Source organism: Tetrao urogallus (assembly GCF_951394365.1).
Source record: "Tetrao urogallus genome assembly, chromosome: 1".
NCBI classification, from domain to species: Eukaryota; Metazoa; Chordata; class Aves; order Galliformes; family Phasianidae; genus Tetrao; species Tetrao urogallus.
Window position 1 is genome coordinate 62744507 of NC_136813.1, and position 20295 is coordinate 62764801.

The following is a 20295-nucleotide window of genomic DNA, read 5'->3' on the forward strand; positions in this document are numbered from 1 at the left end:
AAAGAGTGAACCAATATATAAGGATAAAAGTAGAAAAATGGTTTAACACACAGCACAAAGATGTTTTTCAATGAATCAGTCTTTGCTATTTAATTTACATTTTGAGGGCTCATTAGGATGATGAATGACACTGCTGGAGAATAAAACATACTTCCTGAACAAAAGAAAATCTCTGTAGCCTAATAACATTTTATGCCAGCACTTACATTTGTCAGAAGTGGATGCTATTTATCCCTATGATTATTTAAAAATCATTTTTATTGTCCTTTGTGCTGTGTCCTCTTCTGGGAATTTTAATTCAGAGTTTGACACCTACTTATTAACTTCCATGAAGTATGGAGTACAAAGGCTTATACTATATAAAGAATTCTAACCAGCCATGTTTATATTGCCTGCAGCTGTATACAAATTAGCTCCGTTTGGATTCACCTCTCTTAGAGATGGAAAAAATTTGAGTTGTGTAACCTTTACCACCCCAGCAAAGTAAATGCGAATTGAGCGTGGCTGACCTGGACGTATCAGGAGACAGCAGCGAGTAAAGGAGCAAAGAGGAGGAATTTATGGCATTAGCATCATGAATTAGGAATCTCGGCAAGTTGAAAACATTCATTTCTCTTCCGTCCTCCTCTGGAAAGATGAAGATGAAATAAGAATGCTAATGCTTCAAACTTCAAGCCCATCCACTCCTTAATCAGTAAATAATTACTTGCTGTCTTGCCTTCTTCAGTGCTCATGCATGCCTATACTCTAGAGTCAAAGGTATGCAAATGGTGGAAAACAGACTATCTGTGGAAAAATGTCAAAATATTTGGGTAAATTATACACTATTACAATAATTGCATTTCTATAGTTTGTCTTAGAAAATGCACTGCTTTTGTACCAAACATTAGGGATAAGAACTTCATTGTATGCAAACCGTAATTTCACCGCTATTCCCTTGCTCACATTTCCTGCAGTAGATCTGCTCAGTGGTACTGATATCTGACTATCTTTAAGGATAGAATAAGTCAAGGACTTCATTTGCTTTGCTGAGAGAGTGCTCCAGTTGCTCTGGTAGCTTTTCATGAGTGCATGTAAAACAAGATGACACACAGCTTTGCTTTGTTCGTTGTGATATGAAGTGGGAATGTTTGATCTTGTGCTCATTTCTTTTCCCAAAGCCATTCTCATCTCATTGCAGGAAGTCCCACCGACAATAAAACAAGTTTCTATAGGCAGGAAAAATTATTTCCTTACATCTAGTTCTGCAGATTCTCATATTGATTTTTCCATGCACAAGGTGGTGCCAATCATTTGGAATGCAGGATTCCAATTTAATGATCATTTTGTTTTCTAAAGGAATTTCCAGTCTGTGGCAGCACTACTTTCCTTAGATTTTTGCCACTTCATATTTTGTAACTGAACATATATGGGAGGAAAATTATCAGAGGAACATTTTGTATCCCTGTGGCATCTGTTCAGATAGTCAGTGAGCAGACACAAAGGTTTTGATCTGATTCTGGACAAAAGTGTGCAAGAGGTGTTTAATGGCACAAACTGCAGACTGCTCTTAGGAAAGCTGCTCCTGAGTCCTTGTAGGCCATATCTGGCTGGGACCAAAGGCCAGACCCATAGCACTCAGAGTTGGTCCATTGTGCAATGTACATCATCCCCATCTCATTCCGCAGCCCACAGGGCCAGCTGTGTCCTGGGCTGCATCAAAAGAAAGGTAGCCGGTAGGGAGAGGCACGTGACAGTCCCCTTCTGCTCTGCCCTTGTGGGGCCCCATCTGGAGCAGCGTGCCCAGGTTTGGGACCCCCAGCACAAGAGAGATGAGGAGCTGTTGGACAGGGTCCAGATGAGGGCCATGAAAATGGTCAGAGTGCTGAAGCACCTCTTCTGTGAAGAAAGGCTGAGACAGCTTGGCTTGTTCAGAAGAGGAGGGTCTGGGGAAGCCTCATGGCAGCCTTGCAGTACTTGAGGGAAACTTATAAATAGAAAGGAGTCCAGCTTTTTGCATGGGCAGGTAGGACAAGGGGCAATGGCTTTAAACTGAAAGAGGGAAGATTTAGGTTAGATGTTAGGCAGAAATTCTTCACTCAGAGGGCAGTGAGGCGCTGGCACAGCTGCCCAGAGAAGCTGTGGTCCCATCCCTGGAGGCACTCAAGGCCAGGTTGGATGGGGCCCTGGGCAGCTTAGCTGGTGGGGGGCAGCCCTGCACATGGCAGGGGTTGCAGCTGGGTGGGTTTTGAGGTCCATTGCAACCCAAACTATTCTATGATTCTTTGTTGGGCTGTGCCCGAGAAACCAGCTTAAAGTCTGCTGACTTGATTTCGAAAAGGAAGGCTCACGCAGACAGGCTGTTTTCAGAATAACCATTGCAAGTTTTTGGATCTTTTTAAGGGTTTTTTAGGGCTTTTCTCCTTTTTAGTTGATGCTGTGTTATTTTGGTAGAATTACATTCTGCCCACCAAAATTAGTTTCAGCTCTTTAGATTACCAAACGTACACATTGTTATCTTTCCTAAAAATAGACAGCATTGCCCATATAGAATAGTAGCCATATTCCATATTTAAAGTTATACATGCCACAGTACATCTACATGTACTATACTACATTTGCATATGATTGCAAATGTTTCTGTTTGTGTGCTTGTAGACTGCTATACAGATCTTCACGGTGATGTGCATGCTTGCAAAATGCAGATTTTTGCAGACTATCTCAGGCCAAAGCATCCTCAGTTAATCCTTTCCATTCATCAAATGGCAGGACATGCTCCTCTCAGAAATCACGTCTTTGGTGTTGGTAGCCTTGGATCATGCTCTGTACTGCAATCAGACACAGATAACAGGTTACTTTGGGTATGTTAACAGTGCAGTCATTACCGCAGTTATGCTTATGCCTGTGGGAAAGTCTGACTCACACGTGGGAACAGATGAGGAGCTCCTGCCTTTGCTGTAGGGATCCGGTGAGTATTTATGCAGCAGCAGCAGCAATTGCACAACTGCAAATTGCCAAAATCAGTGCTAGTTTATTTTAATATGCCAGACTGTAAACTGTAGCAATTCAGCAGCTGCTATGCAAGCAGGGACCTCCAAGAGAGTATCGGTAAAGAGAGATAAGGATGGAAATGTAATCTTGGCTCTTGCCTCATTCTTGCGGGTTTTTCTGTTTTACCTCAGAGGTACAGACATTTTGGGGGGCAAGTCAACAAATAATGCACTTTTGCTCAGTGGTTTGATTCTGTAATTATTTTCTATGAAAGACAAATTCTGTTATTCACTTGTGCCTTCAGTTTCAGTGCAGTGCCACCAAGAAGATGACTTGAGCAGTGAGTGAGTGGTGACTTATTCTCCTGTGCTTTAGTCTGTATCCTGCATTGGTGATTTGTGCAGATGAGCTGTTGTTGCAAGCATTCAGCCAAAGGTTTTTGACTGAATTTTCTTCTTCTGTGGATGTTTAGAATCCTGTTATGTTTATAGCATGCACATACATAAACTTTAAATTAAGTAGGGACTGCTCCTTAATGTGGATTTTTCCTGCAGCCCTACCGCAGAGTTAATGCAGATGGACCAGCTCCTGACTGCAAGAGCCGTGCTATCCCATGCGCAGAATCAGCTGAACTCCTTGTATGCAATACTTGCTACATTATCGGGTTTACTGCTGTGTTTCTGTGGCAGAAATAGGATTACAAACAAGAGCTGGTTTGTTAAAACCATCTCACTCTCTTCTACCCTAAGTATCCATTGCTGCAAGTGATGCATCCTTGGTTTTGTGGGAACTGCTGCACTCTCTACCACACCACAATTTTTCTGGGCTGTTGGGGATTCAGAGCTATGCCTGCAGATAAAATGGGCAGGAAATGCTGGTGGAAGTAATGCCTCCTGTTTATTTCTGTGGAATCTACAACGGATACAAAGAGTGCAATAACACTTTCTGATAGAGCAAATTCTCAACTGAAAAACAGTATTTTTCAGCAGAGCCATCAGCATTAGCTATTAGCCATTAGTGAAGAACAAAAGCCTGCTGTTGCACTTGTAAAAATCTGCACCAGCAGAGGTGACCTCCTGGTGGTGGAGTCACCATCCCTGGCAGTGTTCAAGAGGCTGGGTGAGGAGCTACAAGATATGGTTTAGTAACTTGTAGTAGCAATGGTAGTGGGAGGATGGTTGGACTAGATGATCTTGCAGGTCATTTCCAACCTTGTGATTCTATGATTCTATGATTCTGTTTCACAGCTACCATGACAGTCTCATTGCTGGGAAAGTGTTGGCCTTGCAGTTCAACTGTCACTGTGCTTACATCCAGTGTTTGGGCTCCATAAACGTTCAGCATGTATTGATCAATCTCAATGATTGCCATTGTTTCCACATGGAGAAATTCAATGACAGACCTTTGCTTCATCCTCACTTTCATGTCAGATGCCATTCTGTCACATGGCAACAGCACGTAATGGGATATTTGTGGGAAGGTTCAACCTCTACTGCCATCCCATCAACATCTGCTTCTGATGTCATGGGCCAACAACATAAAATAGGAGGCAGTACTTTCAGAGCAACCCTCATAGTTAATTCCTGGGGAAATGAGCCACTTGTCATTTCTCCAATAAACAAACAAATACAGTAAACATGCAAGGGCTTGATCTGTTTAATGCGCATCTCTAAAAAGCAGAGTGCAGACTAAACATAGTAATCCGATGATTACAAATTACTCAGTCCCATAAACAAAGCATGACAATTGATGACAATGTGGTATCATATATCATAAATGCACAGCATCCTCTCTCATCCAAAACAAACAGTTAGCAGTATTTCAAACCCACAACAAATGTATTTAATGCAGATTGCTGTGAAACAATGTTTCTCTGTTTCTAATGCTGTATACAAAAAAATTTAAAAAAAACAGCCAAGAGCTTTCTCTGTTTCATGCATTATATTCATTTATGCTGCCAATTCTATTTATTATTCTGCTTCTCTGATTTGAAAAAAAAATCAAGATTTGATGTGTTTGAAACAGCTCTTCATGCATGTACATCTTAACATTGTAGCAGGTGGTTTATAAAGTAAATTATAGACCCTACCATAATTCTTGAGTTTCAGATAGGTTCCTTTTCTTGTTAGTTAGAGTACTGATGCCAACCCTTCTATTCCATTGGCCGCTTGTTATGCGAGGCAAATCAGCTGCCATTGTTACTGATACAGAAAATCTCCCTGGGTAACTCACGATAGGTTTATTACATAGGAAGCTTTGATCCTCAGGACTCAACTAAGATATTTAAAGTTCTTATAAAGGTGTGCTGGAGTCTGCAATACAAATTCAGATGTCTGCTGTCAAATGATTCCTATTCAGCAAACCTGTATGAGCCACGTTTGAAAGTGAAACAGAAAGATGACACCATTCATATGTTGGCTTTTTGAGAGGTCTTTGTGGTCCCCTGCCTTCTGGTAGCTGACAACTCATTCCCGGCCCTATCAAAGTTGCATAACAGAATTTGTAAAAAGCTGTGCAGAAGGGTTTAATGTGTTGAGAACAAATAACTTCTTTGTTGATACCCATCGCAAGATCAAAGGGATTCAGGGTAATAGGCCCAGGACTGTATTACCTTCAGTTGCGCTGAGGAACAAAGGAATAAAATAAAACACTGAAAGGCAGTAGAGAACAATAAAAAGGAAAATACTAACAAGTTTAAAGGATTCAACATCCTGAAACCTGAATAAAAGCACTGAAATAAATTCATCAAGATCGTGTAACAAAAGCAAAGCTTGTGGCTTCTTGGCTCAAAAGCTTTCCTACTGTACTCATGGTTTTTGCACATGCAGTTATAATGTGGGGTGCGATGAGACCTTCTGGTCTTCTAGAGAGACAGAGATCTGCCTCTGCTCCTTAAAACAATGCATATTTGTTGTACTCGACTAAATGGAAATTCCTATGAGCAGGAATAGCATTGCAGATTTTCTCTCTGTTCAGCTTCCATTTAAAATGAAATGGGGCTGCAGTGAACTGCTCTTCCTCTAGAGAAAATATAGCCTGTGAAACGTCACCTAAAAAATTTTAAAAATAATAGAAATAGAAATAGAAATAGAAATAGAAATAGAAAATTAAAATCCAAAAGCCAGCACTTTTTTGAATGCAGACCATGAAAGTTTTGGAAATGCAAACCAACCAAATCTAAGGGCTATCTCTCTAGTGCAGTGCAGCACTGGTCGTTGTGTAGAACCAATACAAACTAACCTCTACCATTACTGCTGTTTTCTTCTTTTCATTTCCTGGCACTGTGTTGTTGTGTATTGCATATGTACAAATGCTGGTGCATACAGGATTTAAAACCATTTTTAGCAGTAATACTGCTGAGAGTAGTTTTATGTAGGCATATCCAGGGCACTGAAGTTCGTACCCAGTCCTGCTCCATGGCACTGCACTGCTATAAAGGGATTTATGACTAGGGTTTTTTTGTATTAAAACTGTTAATGTGACAGTGATATGTGGTTACTGCCCCTGAGTAACAAGGCCAAAAGTTGTGGTTTATACAGTTTTGTGTTTCTGGTATTTATAAATGGTTCTCCATTAGCTTTTAGCTGTGAGCTCTGTGCAAACAGCTGGAAGCTGACAAGTGTCTACCAGAAGGGTAAGTAAACTCTTTCAAAGACACAAAATCTGGAAAAGAGGAGGCTGATTTTTCTTCCTCTGTCTGTATTTCGCTGTTACGAAACCAGAAAGCACTGTGATTTTTGAATGCAGTATCCCCTTTGAAAGGAATGCTAACCTGAGAGTACATGAAAACAAGAGAAAAGTAAGAGTCCTAAGACATTAGAGCACTGACATTTTATTTGAAATTTCACATGTTCTATTAGCTCTGCAAAACCTTTGGAGAGTACAATTTTTGGTAGCTGTGCAGAGAGTGTGTTTCCATCAGTCTGTCAGGGACCGTAGCACGGCTTGATTTTTCTTTTGACTTTCAGGAATGCTGAGAGCACAATAAAGCTCTGCTGAGATTTTCCCTGCAGCTTTGAGAATTGTACTATTTGTCAGCCTCTGTGCAGAGAATCACCTGAGCTGACCAGAAGTGTCAAGGTACTGCTTTAGAGATGCAGATGCATATACGATCGTCTTCATTGATAAATCTTTGGGTATCCAGTAGCAAATTGCATCCCTCTTGGGCAAATAGATGTCCAGGTCGTAACTGCCATGACCAGGACATGTTTTAGCCATGAGACCAAGCTGTGATTCTCAAACCACTGTGTATCACTCCCTATTCCTTACAGATAACAGACTTTCCTTTTTCTAAAAAAAATCCTGATCCATGTTTTCCATGTTTGAAATGATATTCTGTGCAGATCAAGGAAAGTAATACAGTGTAAGTGTTTCAGAACAACATTAATTAACTTCAGTTCAGAATCCAGAAAAGAAAGGAAATAAACATAGATTTTGCCCTGACAAGGTAGAAAAAGTAGTTTATCTCGGGATTTGCAAAGAGGTTGTTTAACTGGGCTGGCTTCATGGCCAGATGTCCCTGCTTTGCCCATACTTCAGACCTGCTCTTCCAAAGGTTCTTGATGGCTGCTGCCCTCACCAAAGCACTTGCTATGAAAGCATGAGCTTTTTGTTTTGCTGAGGAGGAGACACTGCTAAAGCCAAAATTCTCACTTGTTGGTGACTTCCTTGAAAAGCAAAAAGCTTTGATAGAAAGCCAAATGTTTCCAGGCTGTGGACTAAGACACAGTCTCTAAAATTGAGAATGTGGTTTTCAGCAATAGGCATTAATGGGAGGTTATTTTGCCCTAGGAAACAAACTTTTTCACCTCAGTGAGAAAAACTCAGGTGTTACCTTCTGCAGACACAAGCTGCTACTGCTGCTCAGTGTTTTGAGCTCTGGGCTGCAATTTGAACATCCTGTGATCCTATTTTAGTCCTCAGTAAAAGTCAGACCCTTCCTGGCCCTAATCTTTGACTGAGGTAGTGGTAAAGTGGTCTTGTTTCCTACCAGGGTGTTCACCCAGATTTTTAGTCGCACCTCCATCATTTTGACTTAGATATTGTTTACATGATGATGCTGTACAAACATTGAATTCTGCGTGCCAGATTCTGCTTATCATGCCCCACCACCCAAAAGGTAGGCTTTTCCCCATGACCAATTCTATTTGGATGTAGATAGGCTTTAAGGAGTGCCCATGAGCCATTACTCTTTCCCTCAAATCCTCCTTTGGGGCTTTCTTCAATCAGGGTCTTTTTGCAGGAGGGATTTCTGTAGAGCTCTGTACTCTAAACTTGTATATCTGTAAGAGGATTAACCCTTTCTGCATGATAGTTTGTAATCACATCACCTTTGGCTCAGTGGGAATGAATACCAATTATCATTTATAAACAGTTCTTCTCATTATGCACCTATTTATGGCGTCTTTTATAGCTTGCTAATTACAAGCACACAAACAAATGCTTGGAGTTAAATAATGTAAACAGGGATGTAATTGATTTTCATGTTGAATAGTTTTTATTGATTTATTGTTAATTAACATTTTTAAAGAATCTCTTGGCAAAATAATCCATTTAATTTATTGAATATTATACTAGCTTATGGTATATTCATATTAAAATGTCACAAAAAGATTAACAGTTCCACAATGCGTGTTTTTCCAACTGTTGCTGCTTTACAGATGTTATGTATTCTCCCCAAACAAACACAAACAATATAATAGATGCAATCAGTTGGTCTCAGTCCAGGTCCCAGCAGACAAGCGGCCACATCACTAAAAATAGAGCATTCCAGTTGACACTAATTGGCCATCCATGTAGCAGAAAGGAGAGCATCTAATGGGGGGGAGCCAAGCTGATCTCTATCACATTCAGCACAGGCTCCTTGGCTAGCTTTGGAGGCACAAGGGCTAAGGAGAGAAGCCCCTATGTTCACCAGAGTGCCTTATCTGCTTCAAAGCCCAAACATTCCGGTGTTCGTTATAGAAACTTTGCAACAAATAGTTGGGAACCACCGGTCAGTTCATACAATCAAAGCTCACATACAGTGCTGTAGAAAATGAAATAAATTGAAGTCATTTCCAGAGTTTCCTGCTGACCCTTTTTTGGTTTTAAGATGGGAAAGGATGCTGTGGAATCTATGCAGGGGTTGTCGATAGCATTTTGGTAAATGCCTACTGGTTTCAAGTTGCTTACCTGGTGCCACTCAGGACTGAGCAAGTAGCAAGAAGTAAAACTGCAGTCTTCATTACTATCATCCCATTGTATTCTTCAGATGGGTAACAAGTCAGTGTAATCACATCAGCCCCTATTGTTTCATTAGCGAAAGAAAACATTAATATACTTTGACATGGTATTGATTTGGCACAATCCATCTTTCCCAATAACAGTAAAACCTTTATATTTTATTAATAGAACATTGCAGTTCTTCCCCATTACAGCTCTCTTTTACTGTTGCTGGGTCACAGTGTAATTCTGATGTGCTCAGGTTTTCTCATTTTTATGAATATAACATAAAAGCCTGTAAAATTATTCCACTCATCTGTCAGTAGGCCCCATCTGGGGGTCCCAAGCATCTTTCAGTAGATGAAATGTTACCAGTGCGGCTCCAGTAACTGATTGTTTGATGGCCCATAGGGGTGGGGAGGATGAAGAAATTTCTGAAGGGTTCTTGTCTTTTCATTCTCTTGATTTTTTTTGTGAAGTGGACTTGGATCAGAATATCTCATCAGTGCAAAGAGCCCTACACTATCCCCTCCACTCATGGCTAGACCCGCCACTTCCAAACCGGGCTGTAGGTGCCTCAATTAAAGAGAAGCTCCCAGCAGCAATCCAGTCCACAGCCCTTCAGCAACACTTTGCTTTCTGACTTAGCGATTTCCATACTTTGTTCAAGCCAGGCACTATTCATGCAAGAGAACCTCTGAGCTCTGTGGCAGGCCCTGTGTGCACTGGTGGAGTTATGCTCTAACCTCATCACCCTTCTACTTAAAAAAATAAAATTGCAGTGAGTGCCTCTACTTCCAGATCCAACCTTATCTAGATGCAAGATTGGATCCTTTCTCGTCCCCTGGCTCCTTGGGTTTGCACATAGCTCCAGCACATCCAGGGCTGATGACACTCTGGATTGTGGCTTCATTAGCCCCTCTGCAGTCTCCCTTCTCAGAGGTCTCCAAAAGCTGCTGTCCTGCCCCAGTTGTAGGTGAGCTGAGTTCAAAGCAAGGATTGTGATCAAAACGCACTCTTGCCCGATTAGCTTCTCCTTTCTAGTGTGCACAGCAAGTCTACACAGTCATTTGGCATTTCTGTCTAAGAACATTTTGATTCATCTTCTTCGATTAGGTACATTATCTACCAGTTCCTGGCACAGGACTGGGGCATGATGACATTGCACTTACAAAACCCACAGTTACTATACCCAGATGCTTCCATTAAACCAAAGTGAGACAACTTTCATCACTTGCTTTTTCTTCTTTTTTTCTTGAAATAAAACCTCTGTTAACCTTTCTTCTCTTCCCTTTTGAAGCAGACCATGTTGCAAGATCCCATGGTACGAAAAATAATCCCCATAATAAATATGAAGACAGTTTCAAAAAGAAAATGAGCATATTAAGGGCAACAGTTTATTAACAGTCACTGTAAATTAGATAGCTTTAATAACTTTAATTAGTGCAGCATTTTCTGACACAGAACTTGAGGAGAATTCAGTCATTAATCCCAGTTCCCATCTTCACATCTCAGCATCTAAGGCAACAGCAACAGTAGTTCTTTGTAGTAAAAGTGAAACAGCTCCTATCACAGCAGTGTGAGCACAGGAGAAAACTGATCTATCTACAGATCATGGCCACTGGCATTCCAAATAACTAGTAAGGAACAGTACAGTTGCAAAACAAAGCTTTCAAAAATCATGAACAGAAAATCCAGCTTCCTCAGCAGTCTCCTCCTTTCTCCTTCTGATAACTGCGCCCAGCTCAGTTCTGTTCCTCTGGGGAACAACAAGGCCATTGAGCAGCAGGGGAGCAGGCAGTATTCCCAGTGCTGGTGGGTTGGGGGTGCACTGCTGTGTGCCCCAGCTTCTTGACATCCAGCCCATTTAGAGGGATGTACCACTGGTAGGTGACAAGCTGCCCACCAAGATGGAAATGCCCATCTCGTTAGTCAGAGAAAGGCCACTTTAAATTCAAGAGAGCAAGTTCTCCACAACCCAACATGTAGAAGGCCAGACATATGAGCAAGAATAAGAAGTAGAAGCACACCTGTCAGTCTTGCCTTGCCCTACAAAACACTCTAACCAAAATAAGGATTATGAAAAGCGCATCTTCCTGATGTGTGTGCCTCATTCAGAGGATGCAGCACTACCAGAGAAATAACTGCTAGTGGAACTTACGATTGTAGACTCTTATTTTGTAATGGAAATGAATGCCTTTCTTTTTTAAGCACACAGCTGTTTCCTTCTATTGACACCTGCTGGATCCTCCCATACTTATCTTTCCCTTACCTGTGCTCCTGGTGGGTGGTGGCTGGGTAGTTCTGGGGCAGAAGTGGTACAAGGGGCTGGACATGCAGTGGCCAATGGTGGCATCCCAGCACTAACACAGCAAACCTAGCTCCTAGAGAGGCCAGCAGGGCTGCTGAGTGTGCACCTCAGCCTTCCAGAGATCTTAATCACCCTAATGTTTGTTGGAGGTAAAATCTGGTAACTCCTAGAGGCTCTGTAAGAGTGATTAGCACAAATAGTAACAACGCCTCAGGCTCACACTGTAAAAATCTCTTAGGCTGAAATGAAAACAGTTCCTGGTAATTTTTGTTTCTTTTCTTCATGCGAAGCTTTGAAACAAGGGAATCGGAGATAAGCAATTCCTTTCCAAGGAGTTTTTCTATGTATCTCTTTCTGAAAGCTGTTGCTAATGGAAGAAAAAGTAATGTTCTAAAAAAAAAATTTGCACAGATGTAGCCATTTTTGAAATGACATCCCAGTTCCCAAGGATTCGCTGTAGCCTTTCGTCAGTCTTCTTTCTCTGTGCTTTGCATTGTAATTAGCTCCATGCGTTATCAGCAGCGCGATGCTCCCGGCTGTTTCTGCAGCAGCCGCTGCTCCTCAGCAGCAGCCCCGCGCCTCCTCCCACCAGGTGCCATGCCAGCCGCATGAGTATGCCAATTCCTGGCGTTCACTGTGATGTGAAGGCAATGGGTACAGCAGAGCTGTGGAGGCTGTAGCCCACTTTGATGTATTCTTAAGCAGGTGCTGCATCATGAAGCCAGAACTGACACAACGATGAATGAACCAGGGAAGCCCACTCCTACAAATAGCATGGGGCTATTCGGTGCATTCTCTTTTGTTAATTCAGGTTTCAAGAAACATTGACTAGATTTTATTTTTATCTTTTATAGTTATTAAAATATGATAAATGTAGGTTGTCAGGTTTCCTCTGTGATGTGAGTAAGCTTGTAATGGAGAAGAGAAAAAAGAGAGTGAGAGGGGGGGAAACATTTCCAGATCAAGGCCTACAGACCCCTTTCAGACCTGCCTCAGGTACTGCATCAGCACTCTGCATTGTATGCAGCCCAGAAGGCTAACCGTGTCCTGGGCTGCATCAGAAGAGGGGTGACCAGCATGGCGAAGGAGGGGATTGTCTGCCTCTGTTCTGCCTTTGTGAGACCCCATCTGGAGTGTCCAGGTCTGGGGCCTCCAGCACAAGAAGGGCGTGGAGATTATCAGAAGGCTGAAATACCTCTTCTATGAAGAAAGGTTGAGGGTGTTGTGCTTGTCTGCATAAGAGAAAGTTGCAGGCAAACCTCACTGGCACCTTCCAGTACTTGTAGGACTTAACACACTCCTTGTGTTAAGGAGCTTACAAGCAGAAGGGAAAACAATTTTTTTACATGGTCTAATAGCAAGAATAACTTTAAATGAAAAGTGGGGAGGTCTAGATTAGATATTAGGGAGAAATTCTTCACTCAGAGGGCAGTGAGGCACTGGCACAGCTCCCCAGAGAAGCTGTGGTGCCCCATCCCTGGAGGTGCTCAAGGCCAGGTTGGATGGGGCCCTGGGCAGCTTAGCTGGTGGGGGGCAGCCCTGCACATGGCAGGAGTTGGGATGGATTATCTTTTAGGTTCCTTCCAACCAAAGCCATTCTGTGCTTTTTTGATTTTATGATTCTGTGATATCATAAAGAAAAATATATGGCCCCAAGCCACATGAAATTGAATTTGCTTGCTGTGTGCAGGACATTAACTCCTAACCTCTCTAACCTTACTCTGGGAACTTTGATATCAACAGTAACAAAAGATACATACCAGCAAGTCAGAATTCAAAGCAAAAAATACATTCAAAAATTTATCTTTGGTATTAAAAAGATGAAGAACAAAGAGGATAGTATAGAAATGGAATTCTTTTCCAAATATTACTATCATTTTTTGCATAGCATTTATTTGGTCTTGTGCTTCTTTCTTTATTTTTGCCTTTTGGAAGTCATTGTGATAATACTAAGAGAGAGATGTGGAAATATTTTTACTTTCTGCCCAGAGATATGTACTGTGGAGAACAGCTATGGCTTTAGTTCTGTAGTAATGGAAAGGATAATTTTTTGCTGATGAGTATTTGCAGACTTATTTTATTACACTTCTAGGAGGGATATTTCGTTTTGAAATAGAAGCTTGTTTTTGAACCTCCTCTGAAATAGCCTACTGCCAAATTTACCCTCAGTCATTTTGCCCTTGACAAGAAAGTAACGAGCACTATTTTGCCATCAGTGCATTGTATAGATAAGGCATATAGTGATAAGTCAACTCATGCCTCCTTGTCTAGGATGACAGTGGAGAGCAGTGAACTTGAAGTCAAGCAGCACATTCTTTGTTTTGTAAAAAAGGCATACAGGGTGGTGGCTTTACTCTCTCCACTGTTGTTAGTGGGATTATAAAATAGATGATATAAAATGCTTCAGGTTGGAAGGGATCTCAAAGCCCACCCAGTCCCAGCCCCTGCTGTGAGCAGGGCTGCCCCCCACCAGCTCAGGCTGCCCAGGGCCCCATCCAACCCAGTCTTGTGCACCTCCAAGGATGGGGCACCACAGCTTCTCTGGGCAGCTGTGCCAAAGCCTCACCAAGCTCTAAGAATTTGTTCTGTATATCTAATCTAAATCTCCCCACTTTTCATTTAAAACAATTTATTCTTGTTCTGTCACTATAGTCCCTTCCTTCTGTCATATCAACTGTTCCTCTCAGTCTGGCATAATCTAAAAACTCATCGAGAATCATAGAATCATAGAATCACCAAGGTTGAAAAAGACCTAAAAGATCATCCAGTCCAACCGTTCACCTATTCCCAATAGCTCCCACTAAACCATGTCCCTCAACACAACATCCAGTCTTTCCTTGAACACCCCCAGGGTCAGTGACTCCACCACCTCCCTGGGCAGTGCATTCCAGTGCCTGACCACCCTTTCTGAAAAGTAATACTTCCTAATGTCCAGCCTGAATCTCCCCTGCCGTAGCTTGAAACCATTCCCTCTGGTCCTAATGAGGGATGTATGAGAATGTAATGATGAGAATGTAATTGATCCCACTGTATATGTAATTAATAAAGATATGAAACAGTACTGTTCCCAGTACAGACCACTGACAGATACCACTCACCAATGACTTCCAGAAGATCACAGACCAGGCTTTAGGGAAATAAAATTATAAAATAGAGGGAAAGACACAGAGAAGAAGCAAGCAAAAATTGCTAATACAAATTTTAGAATTCTTCATTATCCAGAGACAGTTGTGCTGTTTCTGTGTGCATGTTTCTGTCTGTCTTGTTAATTTCATTGGCGCCAGGAACTATTTTCTTGCAGCCCAGCAGCAGGGAAGGTGGGGAGCATTGTGTGCCTCGTGGGGACAGGGGTGCAATGAGAACTGGGCTGTCTGTGTGGGACTGCAGCTGCTCTTTAGTATTAGTATGTCAGATACAAGTAATTTTCCACAGGCTGACTTCATGGAATGCTTAGTTCCTTTCTCTTTGATATCAGTGGTTTATAGTTTCCTGGGTCTGTAAAGCTAAAAGAATGTGTTGCACTAGGAAGAGTTAGCACAGATCATTTGTCTAACAATCAAGGGCCATCTTCAGTAAAGATCTGGCAGGAGTGCTGACAATGCCCTTGTGACATTTTATGAATTGATATGAAATAAAAGCCACAAAAAAATTACGCAACAGATTGTTCCCTTACGCTGTGGTACTGCTGACCTTGGTTATAGCTGTTAGGCTATGGGAGAATGTGAATCCAGGCCTCCTCTGTGCCACAGCTCAGGCTGGGGAGCAGCACTCAGGGTGTCCAGGGCTATGCAAAACTGGCTGATGGTATTTTTTTTGTCTGTTGGGCACGTGGGCAACAAATGCAGATGCTTCAGAGAAGTATGGTTTTCAGGTGACAAGAGCTCAGCATATTGGAAAACCAAGTTCTTTTGATATTCTTTTACGTTCCTTCTTCATCTTGGTGGCCCTTTGTTTGATTCTCTCCAGTATGTCCATGCTTCTCATGTATTGGGGGACCCAGAACTGGACACAGTGCTTTAGCTGAGGCCTTACCAGTGTTGACTAGAGGGGAGGGATCACATCCCTCAACAACTCTCCTCTTGAGATACTATTAGCTATCTCTGAGGCAAAGGCTTATTACTGGCTGATATTCAATTTGGTATCCACTGGAAAATTTTGTGTGGTGAAATAAATCCCTAGAAAATTTACAACATGCAGTAGCCACCTCTGTCTTCTGGAGAACTGCTGGAGAAGGGCAGGCCCTCAGCATCGGTTGGTTGGAAAAAAACCGCTGAGATCATCTAGCCCAACCATCAGCCCACCCCCACCATGCCCACTGGCCACATCCCTCAATGCCACATCCACATGGTTCTTGAACACCTCCAGGGATGGTGACTGCACCACCTCCCTGGGCAGCCTGTGCCACTGCATCACTGCTCTTTGTGAGAAGAGATGTTTCCTAGTGACTCTAGAGTAAGCTGTGCCATTCAGGAGAGCTGAATTCCTATGCATCCTCAAACTCACAACATGCAGGGTGGGTTTAGGGGTCAGCATTTTTTAAGAAGTAATCACCTTCTCACAACTACTGTGCTGCCCAGCCAGTGCTCAGTGTGGCTGTCCCTGCAGCTCTCCCCTCAGTATCACAGCTACCCTATGTACTGTCAGACTTTACTCAGGCAGTGTCACTGCAGAAACTTTCCTGCACAAAGGATACAGACAGATGTTATTTATTTGATATAAATAACTGCACATATTGGATATGTGTACAGACAATAACCATTTTGCTTATGCTTATTTATAAGCAGTATATCTGAAACAGCATGGAGCACACCCAAAAGTGGCATAAACAAAATCATATGAATTTATACAAATATGTGCCAATCACATGTAAACACTGCAAATATTACATCTTCCTGTGGTGGTGACAGGGAATAATTTGAGAATTTTCAGCTGTGCAACTTTCAGAGGCTGGAAAGGCTTGGCCTCATTTTGAAACTCTAATAGAATTTTGAATGTATTTCATGTGACAACCATGTCCTCAACCTGCTATTCGTTATTTCTTTTTAAAACACAAACAAACTGAATTTTCATTTTGTTTACAGGACAGTGGAACAGGAGATAACAGCTGCATTGAAGAAATATTGCGGGTAGGAATTCTTAAAAAAAAAAGACCTTTCTTTTAGTGCCATTTTGTTTACTCTAAAAAGGGAAGAGAACAACAAGAATTTTGCAATTACTGCTGTTAAATATATCACACTTTAAGATTGTCATCTTTCTAAGGAACAAATAGGCAAAATTATTTACCAAATAAAAGAATTGAAAATGTGTGTAAGCAACCTTCCAGCGCCTCTGGCTTTCACTGCTACTTTGTGCCAGTACAGCTGACCTTCATGCATGCAGAAGCAGATAATGGGATAAATTATAAACTGAAATGTACAACGATGTTTCAGGTTTACAAACCATGCAAAGTGCGTGTTTCCATTAATCACGACTGTCAAAAATCTTAATTTTGAAGGGAGGTCTAGGAAGGTCATTTTCCACCTGGATTTAATTAGAATCCATTATGTAATGTCATTATCTCCATTATGTCCATTATATAATGACAATGTGCAAAATCTGCAGTTATTTCCATATTTCATTATTATTTCTTTTATCCTAGTAATTTCTAGTTTATTTTCATGGACCAAATTAATACATATCCAGACACATCTTGGGTTGAATCAACTTTAATATTGATTATTTTTTGAAGCAGACAAACTAATAAACAGTGAACCATTTTCATGTATTTTAATTCCTGCTCTTTTCAGTTCTCTTTCTACACTGACAATACAATATTTTTTTGTATTTACAATTCATATAATAGTAAAACACCAAGCCAGGTGGATGGAATGGCAAAACCTCTCTATTACTGTGTGTGTATCCACCTCTTGGATATCCACTACCCAAATATTCCAGATTGTTTATAAACTACAGGGCTATAAATATTTGGTTTAGAGATTAGCAGTGCATTAAGACTGTTGTTTCTAAAGGCATTTCTCCATTCTCCATGAATATATTAAATACAGCTTTTAATTCTTGAACTGGACAAAGAGTTTATTGAAGGTTGATTATGACGGATTGCTTATGACTTCACTGGCAGAGCTTTTACTTAGCTAACATTTACAAAGTGGGCTGTGGTAGGACTTAATTGCATATCCAACAAGTCTTAGACTTAATCTCTATTCTTTTGTTACAAGTTAGTAGTGGATATTGTAATTCATGAGAGCTTTTTCACGATGCACTGAGATTATGACGTGGGACTCATTCACCTGTTTTTGTTTTAATATAGGATTTTTTAAAAGAACAGCTAAGGAAGTTAGTTTTCCTCCTTAAATACAAATTGTTCAAGTGGCCAAAAATGGAGAAGACACGGTTCCTTTCATGTGTAGGAACATGGATGTGTAAAAGACTCTAATCTCATACAGTCCCGTGTAGTGCAGAATGCACCATATGACCTTCAGTTGTAAGGTACATCTTCAAACTGGTAAACACAGTTTCTCTCTTCTTTGTCTCTTGGGCACATTCCTCAAGAAATATTTTTGTGAAGCTTCATGATGAAATGTGCAGCACATCCTTGGATGGATAGGACCCTTTTGTTCATTGGGATTTATTCAAAAATTCTTTCACTTTGCTTAAAAGTTGAATGAATCAATTAACTACAAGCAGCTTTCCCAAGACCCCTTGTTCACTTCTCACATGTCATTGTGCTGGCTGCAATCCTGTCTCTCCCTGGAGAAGGCAGCCCAAGAACAAAAGTACCTACCAAAAATACCTGGCTGAGGATCTGCACGGCACATCTCCTCCTGCCAAGGACTGCAGAGCACTTTGTCCCATGTCCTACTACTTCCCTCAGCTTCTTTTACCTTTACCAACTTCTTTCTGATTTCCTTGATTCTGCAAAATCATGTTCAGAAGACTTTAAAGGATGGCAAGAGACATGTAAGGCTTTCAAAGCTGAGACCGCCTCATTACAGGGCAGGAGGTAGGGGGCAGTTTAAGTATGCTTAGAGTCGAAAGCCACTCTTAACATCAGTATTTCACTATCTGCTGAGGGTTAACACAGCAAAAATAGAGAGCACACTACTTTCACCCTCAGTCGTGTCCTCTCACTCAGTTTTCATGGATAACCTCTCCAGTCTGCCCATCCTCTACGTCTGTAACCTGAGTATCACTTCACACTAACATTCCCCCACATCTCTGTGTCCAAGACTACATGCAAATCCTGCAAACTAGTACTCTGTAACATTTCTAACTGAAGCTCTTTGCTCACAAAGGTCTAATTCTGGTCTGATTTCTCATTACACTCCTTAATTACTGCAGCATCCTTTTCTTGGTGCAGTCTTGTCCACATCCATTCATGTGCTGGATCATAATCTTAACTTGATATCTGGCCTGTATTACCTTTGTCTTTGCATCTCACCACTGTCATCTCCTTCTCTATTATGTCCAGCAGAGTTACTTGTCTTCAATTCTAAGGCCTCGTCTACTCAAGTGCTGACAAATTAGCTACCAGTTAGCTATCACAGTGATGCCAGATTCCAGCACACAACAGTGTGCTAAATTTTACATGAATTAATTTATCCCATATTTCCCATCAGATCTGGGAAGAGCATTAAACACTTTCCCAATTACCTCCATACCTACCTTCAGATCCCCTCTTAAGAGTCTCCTTTTTCACAAGGACTGTGGGAAAACACTGGTGATGTTGGGTGTATACCTGTTTCTCATGCTTAAACGTTGCTGTCCCTCACAGAATCATAGAATATCCAGAGTTGGAAGGGACCCATAAGAATCACTGAGTCCAACTCCTGGCTCCATACAGGACCAGCCAAAAATCAGACCATAAGTTGGAGAGTATTGTTCACAGGTCCCTTGTACAACCCAGTTAGGCCCACCTGTTCTCATTTTCTTGAAAGATTAACTCTCTGAGTCAAGGACTAGCGTAGTACAAAAGCTGTTCATAGGTACTCTTGCAGTGCAAATCAGTATCAGAGTGGTCATTGTTACTGACATTGGTCTAAACAGCAACAGTAATAGCTACTCGTTTTGTAAACTTGGCATCCACACTTTTCCAGATGTCATCCTCCATAGCCTCTTTTTGTGCTGAATGGGTCAATTCACTTCTAACGCAGATTTATTTTTATTGCTCTTCAGAAACAAGGAACACCATTTCCATGTTGTTGTTGGAGATGCTGTTTCCATAGTAAAGCCAGAATTTGCTAGGCAGTTTCCATACAGGTTTTCAGGGCAGAACAATGAAAATCCAAGGGAGTTGCAATCTTTGCGTTCTCCTCAGAAAAGATAGCTCTTCAACATCACACCTAAGCATGTTTGTAACAGGAAGGGTCACTCTTCCTTTTGTAATTAACAGAACATCAGCAAAAGGAAGAAGTTGTTTACAAATTTAAATTTTAGGAAACCTTGCACTCCATTATAATTGTCTCTTCCACAAGACAAAGCAGACAGTAGCTAGCCTCCCTTCCTAGACAGTGTGTTCCCTGCCCAGACTGCTCTAGCATGGGATAGGCACTTCATGGTGGGCCATGTGTCCTCATTTCCCTGTCAACATGAAGGGTGATAGAAAATTTGCCCAGCACCTTCTCTGGCTTCTTCCCTTTGTTCCCTTCCCCCTACTGTGTGGGAGGAGGTGAGGGTGTGCATCCTATCACCTGCAGGTTTCAGAACCTGACCAGAGCTAACATCTGTGCCTGGGCTTCCAGACCAGTTTAGGCATTGCTTAAAAATCTCCAAATCTTATTTTGCACTGATCATGTCAAGAATATTGTATAGGT

The 20295-nt window shown here is 41.5% G+C and overlaps 1 protein-coding gene across 1 annotated transcript in view; it reads left to right on the plus strand.

Annotated features, from left to right (window-relative positions):
- Nucleotides 1–20295, plus strand: part of AFF3 (ALF transcription elongation factor 3) — a gene marked incomplete at both ends in the record, with an annotated part of 316850 nt that overhangs the window by 132398 nt on the left and 164157 nt on the right. Inside the window, one exon of the mRNA XM_079544079.1 lies at nt 16567–16611. Within this exon, the coding sequence (XP_079400205.1) occupies nt 16567–16611 (45 nt within the window). The remainder of the gene's footprint in view (nt 1–16566; nt 16612–20295) is intronic.